Source organism: Macaca fascicularis, chromosome 6, assembly GCF_037993035.2.
Source record: "Macaca fascicularis isolate 582-1 chromosome 6, T2T-MFA8v1.1".
Classification (NCBI taxonomy): Eukaryota; Metazoa; Chordata; class Mammalia; order Primates; family Cercopithecidae; genus Macaca; species Macaca fascicularis.
This window is the reverse complement of record NC_088380.1, coordinates 170,155,520-170,175,649: the sequence shown is the minus strand read 5'-3', so window position 1 is coordinate 170,175,649 and position 20,130 is coordinate 170,155,520. Positions and strand designations below refer to the sequence as shown.

At 37.5% G+C, this 20,130-nt stretch overlaps 1 protein-coding gene and 1 long non-coding RNA gene across 2 annotated transcripts in view; one reads left to right on the top strand and one right to left on the bottom strand.

Annotated features, from left to right (window-relative positions):
- Nucleotides 1-3,185: 3,185 nt before the first annotated feature.
- Nucleotides 3,186-10,253, bottom strand: CCNG1 (cyclin G1). Its single transcript, XM_045394489.2, has 8 exons — nt 10,043-10,253; nt 8,360-8,623; nt 6,559-6,812; nt 5,925-6,003; nt 5,747-5,845; nt 5,397-5,521; nt 5,327-5,347; nt 3,186-4,534 (listed from the first exon to the last, which is right to left on the bottom strand). Exons 2-8 carry the CDS (start codon nt 8,621-8,623, stop codon nt 4,468-4,470), a joined length of 909 nt encoding a protein of 302 aa, XP_045250424.2. The 5' UTR covers nt 10,043-10,253; the 3' UTR covers nt 3,186-4,467.
- Nucleotides 10,254-14,598: 4,345 nt separating this feature from the next.
- The window catches only part of LOC135971159 (uncharacterized), a 136,002-nt gene continuing 130,470 nt past the window's right edge, over nt 14,599-20,130 (top strand). Inside the window, exons 1-2 of the long non-coding RNA XR_010587237.2 lie at nt 14,599-17,822; nt 18,571-18,663. This is a non-coding gene — a long non-coding RNA (uncharacterized lncRNA). The remainder of the gene's footprint in view (nt 17,823-18,570; nt 18,664-20,130) is intronic.

Here is a 20,130-nt window from a genome sequence, read left to right as displayed (position 1 = left end):
TTCAAGGAATTGGTTCATCTAATCCTATGTGCATAGAGTTGTTCATGGTATTTTTTGTTGTTCTAATGAGGATCTATACTGTTATCTTTTCTTTGATTCCTAAGATTGGCAGCTTCTCTCTTTTTGTCAATCTTGCCAGAGGTTTATCAATTTTACTACTTTTTTCAAAAATTAGTTTTTGTTTTGATTGTTCTCTATTAACTTGTTTACAATTGCATTGATTTTCTGCTTCGTTTTTTTTTTTTTCTTCCTTCTGCTTGCTTTAGGTTTAGTTTGGACTTTTTTTCTTTTTTAAAATAGACTGGTCTCACTTCATCACCCAGGCTGGAGTAGTGTTATGATCATAGCTCACTGCAGCCTCAAACTCGTAGGGTCATGATCCTCCTCCCTCAGCCTTCTGAATGGTTGGAACTATAGTGGTGTGCCACCACACCCAGTTAGAGTTTCCTAGTTTCTTAAAGTGGGAGCTTAGAGTATTAATTCAAGACCTTTTTCTTGTTTAGTAAAAAGCAGTCGATTGTTATAAATTGCAGCACCAGCATGGCTGTATTCCAAGCACAATGATATTTTCATTTATTTAAACATATTTTTTGAGACTTCTCTGTAGAATCATGAATTATTTAGAAGTGTGTTGTTTAATTTCCAAGTGTTTGGAGATTTTCTTGCTGTTACTGATTTCTATATTATGGTCAAAAAACATACTTTGTATGATTTCATCTCTTTTAAATTTGTTAAGGTTTAAGACCCATGATGTGGTTTATCTTGGTGAGTGTTACATGTGTACTTGAAAAGAATGCTTATTCTGTTGTTTTAGGTGGAAGGGTTTTATGTCAATTAAATCTAGCTGGTTATTAGGATTATTCCATTTTTCTACATCTTTGCTAATTCTGTATTAATTATATAGACTACTGAGAGAGGAATGTTTAAGTCTCCAACAGTAAATGAAAATTTGTTCTGTCCTCCTTTTAATGATACCAATTTTTGCTTCTTGTTTTTTTTTTTTTTTTTGAGTCTTACCTTGTCACTCAGGCTGGAGCATAGTGGCTCTGTCATGCTTTGCTGCAGCCTCAAACTCCTGGGCTCAGACAGTCTTCCCACCTCAGGCTCCCCAGTACCTAGGACTACAGATGTTCATCACTATGTCCAGCTAATTTTTACTTTTTTTTTTTGGAGAGATAGGGTCTCCCTAAGTTAAGCAGGCTGGTCTTTAACTCTTGGCCTCAAGCAATCCTCCCACCTTGGTTTCCCAAAGCATTGGAATTACAGGCATGAATGAGCCTCTGCACCTGGTCTCTTCATGTATTTTTAAGATCTGATAATATGTGCTTACTTTTAGCACTGTCTTGGTGAATTTTATCATTACATAATGTCCCTAATTATCCTTGGCAATTTTGGTTGTTCCTAACTCTACTTTGATGAATATAAAAGTGGCTTTTTTATTTATTTTTTGAGACAAGAGCCTTACTCTGTTGCCCAGGTTGGAGTGCAGTGGTGTGATCTTGTCTCACTGCAACATCTGCCTCACAGGTTCAAGCAATTCTTCTGCCTCAGCCTCCAGAGTAACTGGGACTACAAGTGTGTGCCACCTAACCTAGCTGCTTTTTGTATTTTTAGTAGAGATGGGGTTTCACCATGTTGGCCAGGTTGGTCTCGAACTCCTGGCCTCAAGTGATCCGTCCACCTCAGCCTCCCAAAGTGCTGGGATTACAAGCATGAGCCACTGCACTTGGCCTTAAAAATTGGTTTATCTTTTAATTCATCTTATTTGACTCATGTTTACTGTTTTTTGGTTTCTGAAAAAAAGGTTTAATAAATAATAACATATTTTATCAAAGTTATTCTATTAGTATAGAGAAATTCTGAGTGTTATTATTCTATGATCATGATGACAGCACAGAAGTTAATGTGGCCAGAATATAGTTTTGATTAAAAATTATACAAGCAATTTCACTTGAGTCTAATTAATCTTCTATTTTGAGAGGTAATGTACAGAGTGGTTAAGAGCACAGCCTCTGAAGTTAGAACTGCCTGGCTTTGAATCCTACCTCCAAGTACCAGGTATAGACCAGGGGCAAATCATTAGCGTCTGTCTCTCTATTTCATTTGCAAATTGGGATAACCTCATTCAGTTGAGAGGATTTTAATGAGATGATTCATAGTACAAGACAGTAAAAATTAACACTGCCAGCCACAAATGTTAAATCGAAAATATATGTTTTTAGATAGGATGTCTCATAATTGTTACGTACAAGGTTCAGATACCTTTTTAAAAAATACTATGAAAAATTATTAAATAAGTCTAAGGCAAGTCAGTTATAAAAGGAGGCTTTTATGAACAATTTTTCTTTCATCAGTAACTCCTTGTAGTGTCGACTTTACAGGATGTGAGTTTGAACATGAACAGTTCAAAATCATATTAATTGCTTCAATTAGAATAATAATTACAGTTGATCCAAGCAGGCTAACATAACACATGGTGGTTACCTGGCATTAGCAGCCATGCTGCTGAAATGCTGTTTAATTAGGTAAGAGGGCTTGCACAAAACTTCAAGTGGGCTGAAACTAAGAATAAATATGTATTAAGGATAGCATCCATAGCAGTGATGAATCTGAGTGATAAACAGGATTAATAATGCATAAACACCAACTTTTAATGCACATTAAACAATTATTTGTCATCATTCTATGTCTATTAAAAAAACATTAGAGGCTAGGCACAGTGGCTTATGCCTGTAATATCAGCACTTTGGGAGAACAAGGTGGGCAGATCACTTGAGCCCAAGAGTTTGAGTTGGAGATCAGCCTGGGCAACACAGTGACAACACTGTCTCTACAGAAAAAAAAAAAAAGAAAAAAAATTAGCTGAGTGCGGTGGCAAGTGCCTGTAATCCTAGCTATTTTGGAAGCTAAGGTGGGAGGATCTCCTGAGCCTGGAATGAGCTGAGATCACGCCACTGCAATCCAGCCTGCGTGAGAAGAGTGACCCTGTCTCAGAAAAAAAAAAAGTAAAGTGTCAGCTAATAATCATACTATTAATAGGGATTTTATTGTTTCTGGTACTATGCATCTAAATTTAGCACTCAATTTAAATATACTGAGTAGAGATAGCTTTTTATAATGTTCTGTTACCATACTGCTAAAACAGTTAATTAAATCAGAGGAGAAAAAAGCCACCCAGCAAAGGATTGAATTTCAGTAACTTTATTGAAAGGTATATCCCTTAGTACTAAAACATAATGGTAGTTGGTTAGTTTACCTCTGCCAACTCAAAATTAACAATGATGTATTCAAAATACTGAAATTTATCAGCCTTTTGAGAAAACTGAAAAGTTACCCATAAAACATGGTTTACAAAAGTTAAGAATAAGATATACGTGGTTCTTTGGTTTTTCATTGTGTATTGATCCATAACGTGATGTCAAATTGGTTACAGCCATTCTGGATAGACTCAGGCTATACATTGCACTAACTGTTTACAACACTTTAACACAGTCCTTCTTACACTCACTAACTGACATGGAGAATCCTAAACACTACCTCAGCAGCTTCATTCATAGTTATGAAGATGTCTACTTGCTTTTCTTAAGACTTTTTTTGCACAGTAAGGGCATCAGTGGAAGTATATTCTCTTTTTATAAAACTGCCATCACTTCTAACTGAAAAAAGTCTTTAGTAAAAAAACTTCTGGAGTGTTGAATCTAGCCTGAACTTACCTTAGTGTGGGAAAGCAAGTTTTCGAAGTGGTAATTTATTTTGAGTTACTAATACAATAGAAACTGATTTTCTTGATGGGATTCAGTTTGCGACAGTAGGATCTGTATAAAAATTTTTTATTGTAGATACAAATGTCACCTGTTTTCTAGAAAAAAATATTAAAAGATAACTTAATGAATATGCCAAACTTTATAGGTCTGTATTTTTCTTTATATAAAATGCCCTCAAATTTAAATGTAATTCCCATATAGCAATAAAGTCCACATCTCTAGATTATCTATTACTTGCATTATGGGATGTGTTTATACTGCCTAGAATGTTAACCCTTATTATGCCTTAAAAGTGCATTTGTGAAATGTTCCTTTTGACATAAACCTCATAACTTAAAATTTAATATTTAAATTAAGTAGGAGTAGGATTAGAATAATGAGAGTGATTGAAGCTGTGGGAAGACTGATAGTTGATAGTATTAGTGTGACTCCTCCAATACCATTTTCAATACTACCTAAATATATTGATCCAATATCTAAAGTTAGATCAATGATAGAAATGAAGATTCACAGTTTACCTTCTCAGGCTTGTCATTAGCATTTCACATTTAGGTTTTTAGCTTTGATTTGAATGCTTCACAGATGAATTCAAAGCTAAACATAATTCTACTACAGCGTAATATTAGGCAGTTTTCCCAAGTCTGAGACCATCATGCTTATCTTGTGATGTTTTGAGGCTTCATAGCTTAAATCCATTGTAAAATTATGGAATCCATAGAACAAGGTTGTGGAGAAAGGCTTCAGCGAAGTTTTTTGGTGCTGTAATAATCCTATTTAAATAAAGAAAACAAAATCCAACTTAACAGAAGCCGGTCTGCCTAAACACTAAATATTAGATATGAAATGTTCATATCTAATATTCATAATCATATGTAGATGTATTAAATGTTAACATTTAGTTTAGAGTAAATAAATCATCACTAAGTTAGGAAATTTAGATGGCAAGAATGTATATCACATATGCAGAAAGCAAGTTTACATTTTTTATGCATATAACTACTTTTTAGTAGTCCAGCTGCTATAGTAATGATAGGTTACTATAGTGTTGATACATTCTGACAGTTTCCAGATACCCAATGTAGAGACTATCTATCACATCCTACTTTTTCTTTTAAGTACAATATCCAAGTTCATATTGATTTTGCTTATAAGTGAACAGTCTCAAATTAGTTCATACATGGTTCAGACTTCTGGTGCTGTTGTCCTGCTCAGCTTATGTAATTTTAAATGAGTCAGAGTTTGGGTCTACATACAGCAAGATCATGTACAATTTTAAAAAAGCATGATTTTAGTGCTACAAGGAGGATGCTGTTCTCTAAGGTGAAAATTTAATGAAATGGCTAACGTATGTATCAGAGGTTGGATAATTCCTTACTCCTAAGGTGTTGTACCTTGTATATAGTAAAGGCCTTCAAATATTAGTTGACTAGATCAGTGATGTCATCTCCCCCTTTACTATTCCAACTCCATTTTGTTTATTTTGAAGATAATTACTCCTTTTCAGTTGAAAATTATGGCATTAGAAAATTTTCTGTATGAGAATAATAACAGACCAAATTTACCAGTTAAGGGACCATTTCAGGAATTGTTGGAAGGTGAGTTATTCTATAGTAACTATGCTTCAATTGCCGTGCAGTACGCCCAGAAACAATCCATTTCAACTTCTGAACATTTGGTTTGGAACACTTGTTTGATGAATATTCAGTTAAACACTTGGATACAAGCTCTTGCCAGAAGGTCAAATCTCTGCCATTTATCTGTACATAAATTAAAAAAATTATTTCTCAAAGTAAGTCCCACCTTATTTAACTACATTAATAAAAGGAATCCTATGAACATGTGTCTTTGCTCATTAAAAAAATTTAAGGATAGCTTCTTAAGTTTCAAATAAACATATGACATCTCATTTTACTTCAGGAGATAGAAGGGGTTTAGTTTCTTTTACAGCTGTTAATAGGATTTACGCTACGTCCTTGACATACCTTGGAATGTTTCTGAAGACATTCTACTCCTTCTGTTAACTCTATACACTTCTGTGCTTGGATCTCTAATGCAATGATAGACAGTGCTAACACAGAAGGCTAAAAGAGATAAATTTAAAGTAAATGCCAAATATAAAAACAGGTCACAAAATAGGCGTAATCTTTATAAAATATTTACCTTTGCTTTAGAAAATATGATCCTGCAATGACATGCCTTAAGTTGAGCTTCTAGTCTTTCAAAATTAATGCTATTTCTCCTTTAAAAAGAAAATGGTATTACTTTTATTAGATAATATTACATCTAGTCAAAAGATGTTTTTAGAAAAACACTGAAGTCAAGTTTTAAAGTGAAGCTTACGCACATTTATCATAGCAAGTGAACTATTTAAAGGAATTCCCCTTCCATCAGAGATACTAACTTCTTAAGGCACCACATGGGAGTTTTAAATGATTTGGGCCAAAAAATTAAAATGAACAGTACTATGCCACAGATATCAATATTTATTTTCTTTTAGCTTTAATAAATATTTCAACATCTACTGAAGGTCTTTTTTTCCATAAATTTGTGCTAAATGCTTTCTTACTAGTTTCTATAAAAGTCAAAATGTACTTTAATCCCAAGAATTAGCTTTAATGAAGCTATTGACAATGGAACATTTTCTCACTTATGATTGACATTAAAGTTCACGGAGCCACAGCTGTCATTTTACTTATTTTTATTAGAATTCTATGAGGATACTGATTTTATGCAATATCCATACAATACCATTCTGATTTCCAGATCTCTCTTGTTCAAAACAAAGGTCACTTACCTTTCAAGTGGCAAGTTCTCTTGAAGGAGTGAATAATACAGTTGCAGAAATTGAAAGGCAGTAGTAGCTTTGACTTTCCAACACACCTTCTCCAATACAATCTTTTCCATTCTCATCAAGTCTGAAACCGTAAACCTATATTGACTTATTCGGATCAAGTCAGTTGCCAATGGGACATTCCTTTCCTCTTCTATTGATTTTACAGCCAGATAGAAGCAGCTCAGTCCAACACACCCAAGGTGCTTGGGCTGTACCTAAAAAAACAAAAACAAAACCAGTAAGCCCATGACTCTACCTTATTTCAATTAAAACATAAAGGATAATCTAGAACTCAGACCCAACAGTTTGAAAATGTATATCTGAGGTTTATTTCTCAGCGGTGATGGACTTAACACAATCCACTCATACCTAAACTATAGCCTGTCAACACTATGGACCCCACTTAGAAGCAATTTTTGAGTAACTGGACTGAGTTTCCGTATGTTTGGCTCAGCATAGAAAAATTGTGTTTTTTTTTTAATCACTGTAGAAGTATAAGTAAACATTGTTCTAGTTTGTTCAAATAAGTTAACTAGTCAAAGATATATGAGGACTGAAATACTTTATGGCTTATTTACAAAATAAGCCATTTCTTTCCAGGATGTTGTATTTTTTCCAGGCTCTTGTCTTTGTGGGAACACATAAAACAGTTTTAAAATACTATGGCATATACTGTTTACTCTGCCTCTAAGGGTTCTATCCACTAGTAATCTTTATCATTTAATTTTCTGAATGTCTGCAGTATGAGGCACAGTCAAAACTTTATCCAGTTGTTTACGTCCAGCTCACACGAAACTAAGCTGTTACCAGTATTAATATCTCTGTGCTCTCTCTCTTCTTGTAACCTCTTCAGCAGTACACTTATACCTCTTTCAAAGAATAAGGTAGTTACTTTTCTTACTATGACTTGTACATAAGAGCAATGATCTTATTCTCACATTAGACTGAATTATACCTGAGGGGACAGCTACATATTATTCATTTATGTAACATTTATAGATTCAAAGGTAGTAACTACACATGTGAAATGTCAAGAGGTTAATTAGTCTATTGAAGCAAATTTCTTGAATCTTCAACAAATATTGAAGTCCTTTCTTGTGATACACTGTATTAGATACCAAGGACTAAAATATGAGTTTCCTTCTAATTGCCACATATCTTTTTTTCTTCCAGTGACCATAGGTGTATGGGAAAGGGAGATGCATTTGTAACAGTTAAGCTCTGAAAGTGACATAGTCTTGTTTATCTAGTATAGAAAAATAGTTGCTCCTTCAGATACACTCTCTTCCCCACTGCATGTACACTGAAGCTGGAAATGCCAAGCATAAGCAAGTCTTGACTAGGTCTAAGGCTATAACATTTACAATTTTATATATGGGTAGTGATTAAGAAGTATATTCTTAGCCACAATGTAGCCTCTAATAAATATCTGCCACTAATGCATTTGTTTATATCTAAAAATAGTAAATAAATGGACAAATCCAACCTATCAAGAAGGGTTTTTTAAAAACAGCCAATTTTCTTACTAGGAAACTGCAATTAGTTACTTGATATTAGACTATTTTTCATTTCAGAATTTAAGTCTAATACCTGATGTACTCTTATGATAAGAAATCATATTAATGCTGTAGTAGACAAAATTAATGTTTTGGCTACGTGCTGAAAATAAAAAAGGTCAAGTTTGTGAGTATCAGCCAAAAGGTAACAATTCCATCTCCAAAACACACTGAGCAAAATTACAAAAGTGTAGCTTCAAACATACCTTCATTTTAGACAGGAATCTGTCCAGTAAATTCACAGCTAGAGAAAATGTCTCTGTGTCGAAGCCAAAGAACTGAGTTAGACTAAGAAGATCTTTTACTTCAAAGTCCCTTAGTCTTGCAGTCATTCTGAGGCCATTATCATGTGCAGACTCAATTAGTCTCAAGCCACAGACCTTTGGCTGACATCTAGACTCCTGTTCCAACAGGGCATTCAGCTGGTGTAGCAGTTTCTGAGAGTCAGTTGTTGTCAGTACCTCTATCATCTATATATAGAAAAAAAGACCAGAAAGGAGTGTAAGTAGTCCTTCCTGCTTTCCTTGGCCATCTTTGCACTGGGCCAAGAAATGATTTATAAGTCTCCCATCCCCCAATGCGGCTAGTGCATCTAAGTCATTGCAAAGTGCCATCTGTTATTTATTTCCCTTCTACAAGTTGGTCACATCCTAAATGTGTGTTTTTTTTTTTTTTGGAGACGGAGTCTCGCTCTGTTGCCAGGCTGGAGTGCAGTGGCACGATCTTGGCTCACTGCAACCTCCGACTCCCCGGTTCAAGCAATTCTCCTGCCTCAGCCTCCCAAGTAGCTGGGATTACAGGGGTGCGCCACCACGCCCAGCTAATTTTTATATTTTTAGTAGAGATGGGGTTTCATCCTGTTGGCCAGGATGGTCTCGATCTCCTGGTCTCGTGATCCGCCCGCCTCCGCCTTCCAAAGTGCTGGGATTACAGGCGTGAGCCAGCGCGCCCGGCCGGAAACATGCTTTTTAGAAAAATAAAATGCAAATCTTCAAGAAATACTTGTTCAACTTATACCTTGTCAATAGATAACCACGAATAATCACCGTAAGACAGGATACCGAAAGTGAAAAGCAGATGGTAGTTAAGTATTCTGCCACATTTTAACAACATGAACGGTTCAAGTTACCTAATTGTACTTAGTTCCTCATTTATAAAGTAGTGATAAGGTTTATGACCTACCTCACAGATTTGTGTGACCTAAATGAAATCACGTAAAGAGCTTAGCACATATAGTAGGTGCCTAAAAAACACTGAACAATAATGAGCTTGAGCTTATTTCTAGATTTATAAAATGAGGGTAACAATATCTGTCGCTGAATGTGAAGAGACTGAACAAGATTCACCACTTATAGAGTATAGCACAGTTCTTGGCATACAATACTCAATATTAGTCAACTTTTATTGTTGTTAGGAAAGGAAACTTAAAAGGTGGCATTAAGAGCACGCACTGGGGCGGGGGGCGGTGGGTGTTGCTAACCTAGTCTGAAAGGTGAACCTGGGAATTCCATTGATTTAAGTGTGCATAACACAACCATGTCCCGGGCACAAGCTAAGCCCTAGATACACGGAAGGTCCCTCCCCACACCAACCTAAAGACAGGAAGGCGGAGATCTTCAGAGTTGGTCATGTGAGGAACCTCTAACTGCAGGGGTTCCATTCTTCCTCCCCTGGCTACTCCCTGGGACTGGGCCGGCAGACACTAAGGCACCCCAGGAGGCCGGATCCGGCTCCGCCCCTCCAGCCCCGGACTAGCCTGGGCTTGTGCTCACAGCAGCGGTAGAGTTAACTGCGGAAAAGGGCGCGGGCCAGACCTACTCCTCGCTCCACGTCCCCAACCCCGCTCCCCACCCGCACCTGGCGGTCAACCCCCGCGCAGTCCCACTCACCTTGACAGCGACTGCAGCTCCTCAGCGGTAACCACCCTCCCCGGGCCTGCTCCCCTCACCCCACGATATTAGATCCAAGAGGCCTACGAGGAGAGGTGACTCGTAGGCAAGAGGAGAGAGGCCCGGGGAGGGGGCGCTGTCCTGGGTGGAGGTCTCGGCAGCGCAGCCGAGACGACTTGGCCCTGATCAGGGTCAGCTCGGAGCCGAAGGGGCCGCGCCTGCCCTGCAGAGGAATATATTGGAGGGCGGGGCTTTCTCGCGAGAAGGGGGCATTTTCAACTCTGATTGGTGTAATTCTTTTGATGGATGGCCTCCGCTATCCGTAAAAGGCTGGGCCGTGGAGTGAGACGCCCGGCCAATCAGCTCACACTTCCCGTTATCTGGCGTCAAATTCCCCGGCCCTCTTCCACGCCCCTACCTCTAAGCGTCTCTCATTGGAGAATTTAACAAAGTGTCTTCATTCAGTAGGGGGCCGAACTAAATACTCTATGCACCAACCCTTGCCTGGGTCAGGTCAATCGGCTGCCAGCCGGATTGGCCAGCGTATCATTCCAGAATGTACTGTTTGTTCTGTGGGGTTTAGGAGTTCTACAGTGGTTCTGCCCCATCTTTCTAAAAATACAGTGAGTAGTTAAAAAAAAAAAAAAGTCAACCTTTGATTTTTTTCATTACAGATAAAGAGGTAGTGGAATTTATATAGTGCGGTGGTTTATCAACTTCCAGAGTGCCCTCTTCGTGAACTTTGAAAGTTAGTTGATTCTTGCCTTAGTTTGCTTTTTGTACAATTTATCAAATAATGGAGTTGGACTGTGTAATTTCTTGACCCTCTAGCAATTTTCTGAATTTGCTTTTAAAGCAAATTTAAAGAGAAAAGTTGGTACAATTTTTCAATTGCTTAAAATGAAAGGTGGGTGGCAGACTGTTATCAGGAATAATTGTGGTGAGTGTGAATCCCAGTCTACAGAACAGAATGTAAAGCAATATTACTCTTTTTATTTACTGTAAATAATTTAATCTCTATGAACCTCTCCTATGCCAGGTTAGTGGGAAAATAATTAGCCTGAACTCTTCTTAGACTCTCCTCACTCTCGCTCTCCCAGATCATCACAAGTGAGAAAAGTCCATTAGTAAAAGGGCCTGAAAAAGGGTGCACAAGGAGTCAGTTCTAAACTCTTATGAATTACACAGTAATTGGATGTCTCTGTTCTCATGGCCCCAGTTCAGTCTCTCTTACTTTGACAAAGTGAAAATCTGGAAGATTTGCTGTCACCTCTGCTGTTTGCCCTGCCATGTACTTACCTAAGGCAATGCCACAGAACAAAACTCTGGAAAGGGGGAAAAGGGGTGGGGAGGAAGGGGAAGGAAAAACAAAAGAAAACATTAATACCTCACAATAATACCTTAGCCACGTAATCAGGTCAGTTTAAAAAACTGGGACTCAAATAGGGAAGAGGCCTTTCTTCCTCTTGAAAATAAAAGCTTACCTAGTGAATATAAATTGGCAATTTATAACCTTTAACAAATAATTTTATTTAAAAATACTTTTTGCTCTAACGTGTGAGTTTATAAATGTGATTTCTCCTTTTGCCTTTTAGTTCCTATTATTAATTCCTAAAATTAGGAATGTATGTGCACAATTTTAAAAAAATGGCTATATTAATTCCTAAAATTAGGAATGTATGTGCACAATTTAAAAAAAATGGCTAAAGCATCATAAAATCTTTATGGCAGACTGGGCACGGTGGCACACACCTATAATCCCAGCACTTTGGGAGGCCGAGGCGGGTGGATCACCTGAGGTCAGGAGTTTGAGACCAACCTGGCCGAGATGGTGAAACCCCGTCTCTACTGAAAATACAAAAATTAGCCGGGCATGGTGGCATGTGCCTGTAATCCCAGCTACTCAGGAGGCTGAGGCAGGAGAATCGCTTGAACCTGGGAGGCAGAGGTTGCAGTGAGCTGAGATTGTGCCACTGTACTCCAACCTGGGAAACAGAGCAAGACTTGGTCTAAATAAAAGAAAAAAAATTCTTTATAGCAATGAAAAGCATGAATAAATTAACTAATATTTCATAGCATAAGCCAATGGAGAACAAATTAGACTGTTACCCATCCTTGTAGAACATGTAACCTGTGGGCAATATGAACACATGGACTTTAGAATAAAATAAACTTATATTCATATCCAGGAATAGCTCATAACTAGTCATGTGACTTTCAACAAGTTAATCACATTTTCTTTTCTCAACAATAGGAAGTAAAAAATACATTATTCATGGGGTTATGAAGAGGATTAAATAATAGAAAGTGCATAAAGAGGTAGTCACTATTCCCAGATCACAGTAGATTTCTTGATAAATGGTAGCCCTTATTATTAAATTACTATTTCTTTTTAAATATCTTGCTCAAACACACTTTGGTTGTGTTTTCTCTGTTGTCAGACTTAGTCATCTGTTTTCAGCCTAGAAGGATAATCAGTGTGTTAGAATTGTTTATTTAACACAGGTAAAAGTATCTAAAGTGCATGTATTAATTTCTATACGTTTTTATACTTGAAATTTTCACTTGAGGGCTTTTAGGTAATATTTTTTATGAAATAAAATATTTTCTCTTACATTAGAATATTTTTAGTTTTTATTAAAATCTCTCACATAAAAAATTTTTCACCAGAATTGGAGAGACATTAATTAAATACAAATCAAGTCAAATTGATATTCTTTACTTTTCTTCCTCCCTTAACCCCCTCTGCCATTTTCATTTCAAAATGTTAGAATATAGACCATCATTTAAATAATTGAAAAGACCTAATTAGCAAAATGTGGAAATGTAATACTCAATTATCCACTCTTGTAAAATAAAGATAATGAGCCCTTCATTAACTATGAATTTATTTTTAAAGAAGTGTGGATTTAATCATGAATTCCTATTAAAAATTTGTTAAATGACTGACTTCTGGGGGTATATTCTAGGCTCAATGATGTATTCAATTCCTATCCTCATACTTTCTTCTCCATTAACAGTTAAGTACAACAAGAACTAATGGTCAGAATAATGGCCTTGAGGCTGGGCAAGAATCCAGGCAGTAACTGGAAGATTTAATCATATTCTCCGCATGGTAGGCTGTAGACGTGCCTTTGAACAACAAAGATTATAACAAGCAGATATAAAACAGTGGCGGTGTGTCAAATACTGCCCTCACAGGGAAATTCCCAGTTGGCTTTGTTTGTTTCCATCTTGGAGATGTGGCAGTCTGTGCCTTCCCTCCTGCACACAATGTCCAATCACCTTAACCTCTTTTCAGGCTCCTTGGGAAATGTCCAGTACTTTTGTGTGTAGCCTTGTCCAGCTATAAGGGCCAAGGAAGTGAGGGTCAAAAAGATCTCAGCTGAGTCCCCTTCTGCTTTCTGATCCTTCCTGTAACTATGCATTACAGCCTCCTCCACTTCTCTAGCTGTTCTCTAGTGCATCTAGTCTATCTTATTCATTTGAAGATAACATGCTTGGCAGTGGCTTCTTTGATTCTTTATTAGTTCCTGGGACACCAGTGAAATTAAATATGGTTGGGAGGAGAGAGAGAAAGGATACATAAAAAACATAGATTAACAATTTCATGTGTATGCTTCTACTCAGAGGTTCTAGCTACCACTTCTATACTCAGATAAAGTATAGAAAACCCTTCCAATTAATTGAGGTTTTACTGTATATTTCGTGAAAAACTAAATTTTTGACTCGTCAAGTAACCACTGCTATATAAAGGCACTGGGTCACATTAGAGGGGGATCCTCTCTAATGGCTTTAGACTCTGTTGAGTACAAAGCTCAAAGCCAAGACCAGCCAAAAACGTAGTATATAGGGTTTGCTTTTATTATATATTTCCCATGTGCCAGGTCATTGTGCTGAACTTAAACACACATGCTTTTGACGACTCTGATATTATTATCTTCAGAAATGTGGGATATTTTATATATCTTTTGTTTAGTAACTGTTTGCTATTTACTAAATATACTTTACACAAAACATGAATTTGGATTTTTCTGCAGTTTTTAAAAAAAGTTTCTATTTAAGAACATTTCAGACTCATTACCCAGCTTCAATAATCAACATTTTGCCCATGTTGACTGTTTACTTTGTTTGTCCATCAACAAGTATTTCTTGAGAACTTTGTAAGTGCCAGACCATTGTATTTTGTAATCCTAGATAAAAAAAAATTGCTGCTACAGCTTTTGAGCCACAGGATGTGTTGGCTACTGTTCTCTGTGAAGGTAAGAGGTCAGAAGGATCAGCTGGGTCATTGTCCTCCAGTCAGAAGCCAGTACTGCAGGTGTCTCTGTTGTCTCCTGCTTCGGAAGGAGAAGGGATAGGAATGGGAGAACAATTTCCTTTCTCATACAGGTTTCTGCCTAGGTTGCTAACCTTCCTCCCCCAAAAGCAAACACACACACCACCGCCCCCCGCCATGTACACAAAACATTTTGGCAGAGTTGAGAATTGGAAAATGAAATACTGCAGTTAAGGCCTTCCTTGTTTCAGGTTACTACTTTCTTTATCTTTCTAGCCTTTTTTTTTTTTTTTTTTTTTTTTTTTTTTGAGACGGAGTCTCACTCTGTCGCCCAGGCTGGAGTGCAGTGGCCGGATCTCAGCTCACTGCAAGCTCCGCCTCCCGGGTTCCCGCCATTCTCCTGCCTCAGCCTCCCGAGTAGCTGGGACTACAGGCGCCCGCCACCTCGCCCGGCTAGTTTTTTGTATTTTTTAGTAGAGACGGGGTTTCACCGTGTTAGCCAGGATGGTCTCGATCTCCTGACCTCGTGATCCGCCCGTCTCGGCCTCCCAAAGTGCTGGGATTACAGGCTTGAGCCACCGCGCCCGGCCTATCTTTCTAGCCTTTTAACTCTTTTATCCCCCTCTATGATTTCGCCAACCCTTTTCTCTTTTCTCTCCCCAAACCTCAGTTTTCTAATAATTAGTACATCCCAAGGTTGTTTTTCACTGCCTCTACTGTCGGTAGGGTCAAAGCCTCTCTGTGGCTGGCAGGTTCTGTGGCTGGTAGAGGGCAGTGAGGAGCCCTCCCTTGGCATTCCAAGGGTTGGTGGGTGAGTGTGGAGGAAAAACACCCAAGTTAGGGTAATGTATTCTACATTATAGTTTGTCTTCAAAACAAAACAAAACAAAACAAATGAAAAACTTTCCAGGGAAATGGATGAATAACCATAAAATAAGTGCTATGACAGAGCCATGTGTAGGGTACCAGGGGAACACACAAGAAGACTTAAACAAAATTAGGGGGTCAGGGAAGGAGTGAAGGGAAGAGGTCTTTGTAGAAGTTTTCCAAGATACTGTGACTGCTGATGTGAGTTTTTTAGGGATTGAGCCAAGTGAAGAGGCTGGTGCAAAGGACACTGCAAACAAAATCAACAGTATGTGCAAAGGCACAATAGAAAGAGAGAATAAACTGATTTCTGCAAATGAAATAGAGATTACCCTGGCTAAAGTACAGAGGCTGTTGAGGGAGGTGGTTTAGCAGTGGCACTGGGGAGAGAAGCAGTTGTTCATGTTGAGGGGCCATGTACACCATGTATACCATTCTCGCATGTAGGACTTTGCAGACTTTGGGGAACCAACCATGGACTTTAAATACAACACCACAATTGGGTATGTGATTTGGGATGAGCACTTGGCATCAGGGTGAAGACTGGAGAGATGGGCCAGGACTGGAGGCAGGAAGAACAGTTTAAACGTCATTGCCTTAACCTAGGAAAAAACAGAAGGTTGCACTGAGCTTTAGCAAAAGTTTGAATTGGGATTCTATTTATGTGTTTATCAGGGAATACAGAAAAAAGACCAGGTTTGCTGGAGGAAAACTTTAAGTTCACGATGTCTGAGGGACTTCCAGGTGGAGGTGTTGAAAAGGCAGCTAGAGAAACATTTGTTGCTGCAGATAGCTTTGGGACTCATCAGAAATAGGGGATGATTTGAGTCATGGAAATAGATCAGTTCAGGAGAGTTGAAGAATCTAGGGAAAAGGAGTCTCCAAAGGGAATCTAGGAGAAGAGAGAGAGGGAAGAGTAAAATAAGAAGAGAGGATGTTACAGGAATCAGGAGAAAGTGTTTCAAGAAGAGAGTGAGCACTGGTATCTGATGCTACAGAGAGGATAAAACATAGTATGAACAAGAAAGAGAGAATATGAAACCAATGAGTATATAAACCATTCTTACAAGGAACTTGACTGTAAGGGGTAGAGGCATGGCCAGAGGGTGGACATGATGATGAGAAAGAGAGTTTGCTTTTCAAACATTAGCTAGATATGTGCCTGTTTAAATGATGTCAGGAAGGAACCAACAGGGTAAAGATGTATGTGACTGCTGGAACAATCTGAAGCCTCATATGACACTGGTCAATTTAATTGACACTAGTCAATTTACACTCAGTCAGCTGTATTGTTATAGAAGCTCCTATTCAAATACAGACTACAATGGAAGCAAACAACACAAAAGAGTAGAAATTCTATGTATTTAGCATGCTTTAAATTCTCTGGGTAGATGTTATGATCACAAAATGTTTTATAAATGTTTGTGTTTTCTGTAGCTATTTTATATGCCTGATTTTTCATTTCAAATTATTCAAAGGTCTCTTCCTGATTTAAAATAGTCTCACTTGTCAAATTTAGGAGCTTTACATCAGTGTTGAAGTAAGAGTAATACATAAAAACATGGATTTTATGTACCCTTATGTTGTGAAAATATGATAGAACAGCACATCAGTTTGTTCAAGCCCTCTTAAAATACCTAGCTTTTGTTGGAAGTTACCCATGCATAGATTTAGGTCAAATAGAATAAAATCTTTAGGTATATTATGGATGTTTCTATTTTCAGTGAAAATACATATTTACATCATGTAATGATAAACACAGTATGTATGGATGTGAAAATACTTGGAGGTGATAAATAATAGTACCAAATCACATTGTGCAGATTTTTGTATGAAACTTTCTGTAATTCCTGGCCTTATAGAAGAACTTTTAATAACTCATAGCAGTGATTTGGCTGAGGCACTAAGGGACCGACTACAGTTTGGGTCCCAGTTTCTCTACTTACAAGCTTTCAGCTTCAAGATGTTCATATTTTGAATAACAGTACTACCCAAAAAGTTGTTGTGAGGATTAATTGAGCTAATAGATGGAAAACAGTACATGTAAGTGTTCAATAAATGTTAGCTATTATTATTATCTGTAGAAACAAATCATCTTCTGAGAGAGGAATAAATTACAACCCATGGCTCTGCTGACATCAATAACTGGGCAATTTTATCAGGGTCTTTGTCCTTACAGTAACATTAGTCTTCTCGTTGTTCTGACCATAAAGTGGACTTCATCTCCTAAGACCACATAAACTGGGAGAAGTTGACCTAATACAAATCAGCTAATAAACATAAACCAATATTTTTGTTTTTTCTTTGGTCTTCGGTTTTCCTTAAGTGGATTGTCCCTTATACATGAAGACAAATGATGATCCCATGAGATATAATGGTACCTTCTCTTTTTGGTAAATTTCATAGTTTATGAAGGACTTTCACATTTATTTTATCATCCACTCTTTCCAGAATCCTTGCCAGATTTTCAGGACAGCGATTATGTATTAGTTTGCTAGGGATGCCAAACAAAATTCCATAGACTGAGTGGCTTAAACAACAGAAATTTATTTTGTTGCAGATCTGGAGCTGGGAAGACCGAGACCAAGGTGTCATTAAGTGTGATTTCTTCTGAGGTCTCTTCTTGGCTTGCAGGTGACCACCTTCTTACTTTGTCTTCACATGGTCTGTGGGTGTCTCTTCTTGTAAGGATGCCAATCACATGGGATTTATCTCAGTTATGTGTTTAAAGGCCCTGTTTCGAATAGAGTCGCACTGGAGGTCAGGGTTTCAACATATGAATTTTAGGGAGATACAATTCAGTCTATAACAGATTGTGATCCATATTTTTTTTAGAGAGAACAATAAAGCCAGAGAGGTTCAATAATTTACTCAATGTCACTTGGCTTGTGGTTCATGAGTTAGGACTCAGCTCAAGACTTTTCATTCTCCTGTTGTTTCCCATTGCACGTCTCACTTTCCCTTCTGGAATTACATCTCCAGAAATGTTTTCTTAATGGTATGTGTTTATGAAATGATGTGAAGTTCATGAACAAAGAAATGCTATCTTATGTACCTGTGAAAACTAAGCTCAGAATTTTATTGCTTAGTTATACTTTGTTCAACTGAATTCACTGTCTTAGACTTCACTATTGATATATATGTATATATAATATATACATATATTTATATATATAATGTATGTATTTTATATATACACATATATATATTCTTTTTGAGACAGGGTCTTGCTCTGTCATCCAGGCTGGAGTGCAGCGAAACAATCATAACTCACTGTAACCTCAAACTCCTTGTGATCCTTCTGCCTCAGCCTCCCCAGTAGCTAGTACTACAGGCATGCACCATCATGCCTGGCTAATTTTTGTTTTATTTTATTTTGTAGATGTGGGGTCTCACTATGTTACCCAGGCTGGTCTTGAACTCCTGGGCTCAAGCGATCCTCCTACTTCGGCCTCTCAAAGTACTGGGATTACAGGTATGAGCCATTGTGCCTGACAACTATTACTTTTTAGACAAACATTTCACAATAAATTTTGAACTATCTTGAGTAATTAAGGGCTAACTTGTTCAAATACTCACTAGCGCATAAGTCCCTTAACAGTAAGCATTTTAGAAAGGAAAAGGGCCTATTATGAAGTTGCTGGTGAAGGATAAGATATTAAAAAGCCCTCTTGGGCCAATAAGTCATTATTGCTGCAGTTTCAAATGTTCTTTCTTTAAAAAACAAAACAAAACAAAAAAAAGCAGGTGAACTCCTAAGGACATCTTGTGAATATCAAAACAAATAAAATGTCCACTGTGGAATAGAGAGTCTCAGTTCCTCTGCCCTCCACCAACCCCCAGTTTGTAAGGAGCAGCCCTCTAATTCATCTCTTTCCCACAAGGTTCAAAAATGTTGCATTATTCATTTTATCACTGAAAGTTTGTATGCTTTGATTAATATCTCTCCATTTTCCCCACTCCCAGCCCTAACAATCACCTTTCTACTGTTCAGGGGATCTAATATACAGCATGGTAGTGACAGTTAAAATGAGCAGATAATATGAAGTCTGTATCAGTAAAACTCATACAAATTTTTTTTCTCTGTCCAAAAACAAAACCAAAATTTTATTTTATTTTTTCATTTTTCCATAAGTTATTGGGGTACAGGTGGTATTTGGTTACATGAGTAAGTTCTTTCGTTCTTTCGTGGTAATTTGCGAGATTTTGGTGCGCCCATCACCTGAACAGTATACACTGCACCATATTTGTAGTCTTTTATCCCTCACCCACCTCAAACTCTTCCCCCCAGGTCCCCAAAATCCATTGTATCATTCTTATGCCTTTGTGTCCTCATAGCTTAGCTTCCACATATCAGTGAGAACATACAATATTTGGTTTTCCATTTCTGAGTTACTTCACTTAGAATATAATCTCCAGTCTCATCCAGGTCACTGCAAATGCTGTTAATTTATTCCTTTTTATGGCTGAGTAGTATTCCATTGTGTAAATACATATACATACATATATGTGTGTATATATAGTGTGTGTGTATATATGTGTGTATATATAGTGTGTGTATATATGTGTGTGTGTATATATATATCCATATATATGTATAAAATCACAGTTTCTTTATCCACTCAATGATTATTGGGCATTTGGGTTGGTTCCACGGTTTTGCAGTTGTGACTTGTGCTGCTATAAACATGTGTGTGCAAGTATATTTTCCATATAATGACTTCTTTTCCTCTGGGCAGATACCCAGTAGTGGGATTGCTGGATCAAATGGTAGTTCTACCTTTAGTTCTTTAAGGAATCTCCACACTGTTTTCCATAGTGGCTGTACTAGTTAACATTCCCACCAGCAGTGTAGAAGTGTTCCCTGATCACCGCATCCATGCCAACATCTACTGTATTTTGATTTTTTGATTATGGTCATTCTTGCAGGAGTAAGGTGGTA

Coding starts and splice junctions, on each gene's coding strand:
- CCNG1 (XM_045394489.2), bottom strand. CDS start 8,623: ATGATAGAGGTACTGACAACAACTGACTCTCAGAAACTGCTACACCAG. Junction 5,522..5,746: donor GTCTTCAGAAACATTCCAAG/GTATGTCAAGGA, acceptor ATTTATGTACAG/ATAAATGGCAGAGATTTGAC. Junction 4,535..5,326: donor CTGAAATGGTCCCTTAACTG/GTAAATTTGGTC, acceptor TTATTTAAATAG/GATTATTACAGCACCAAAAA.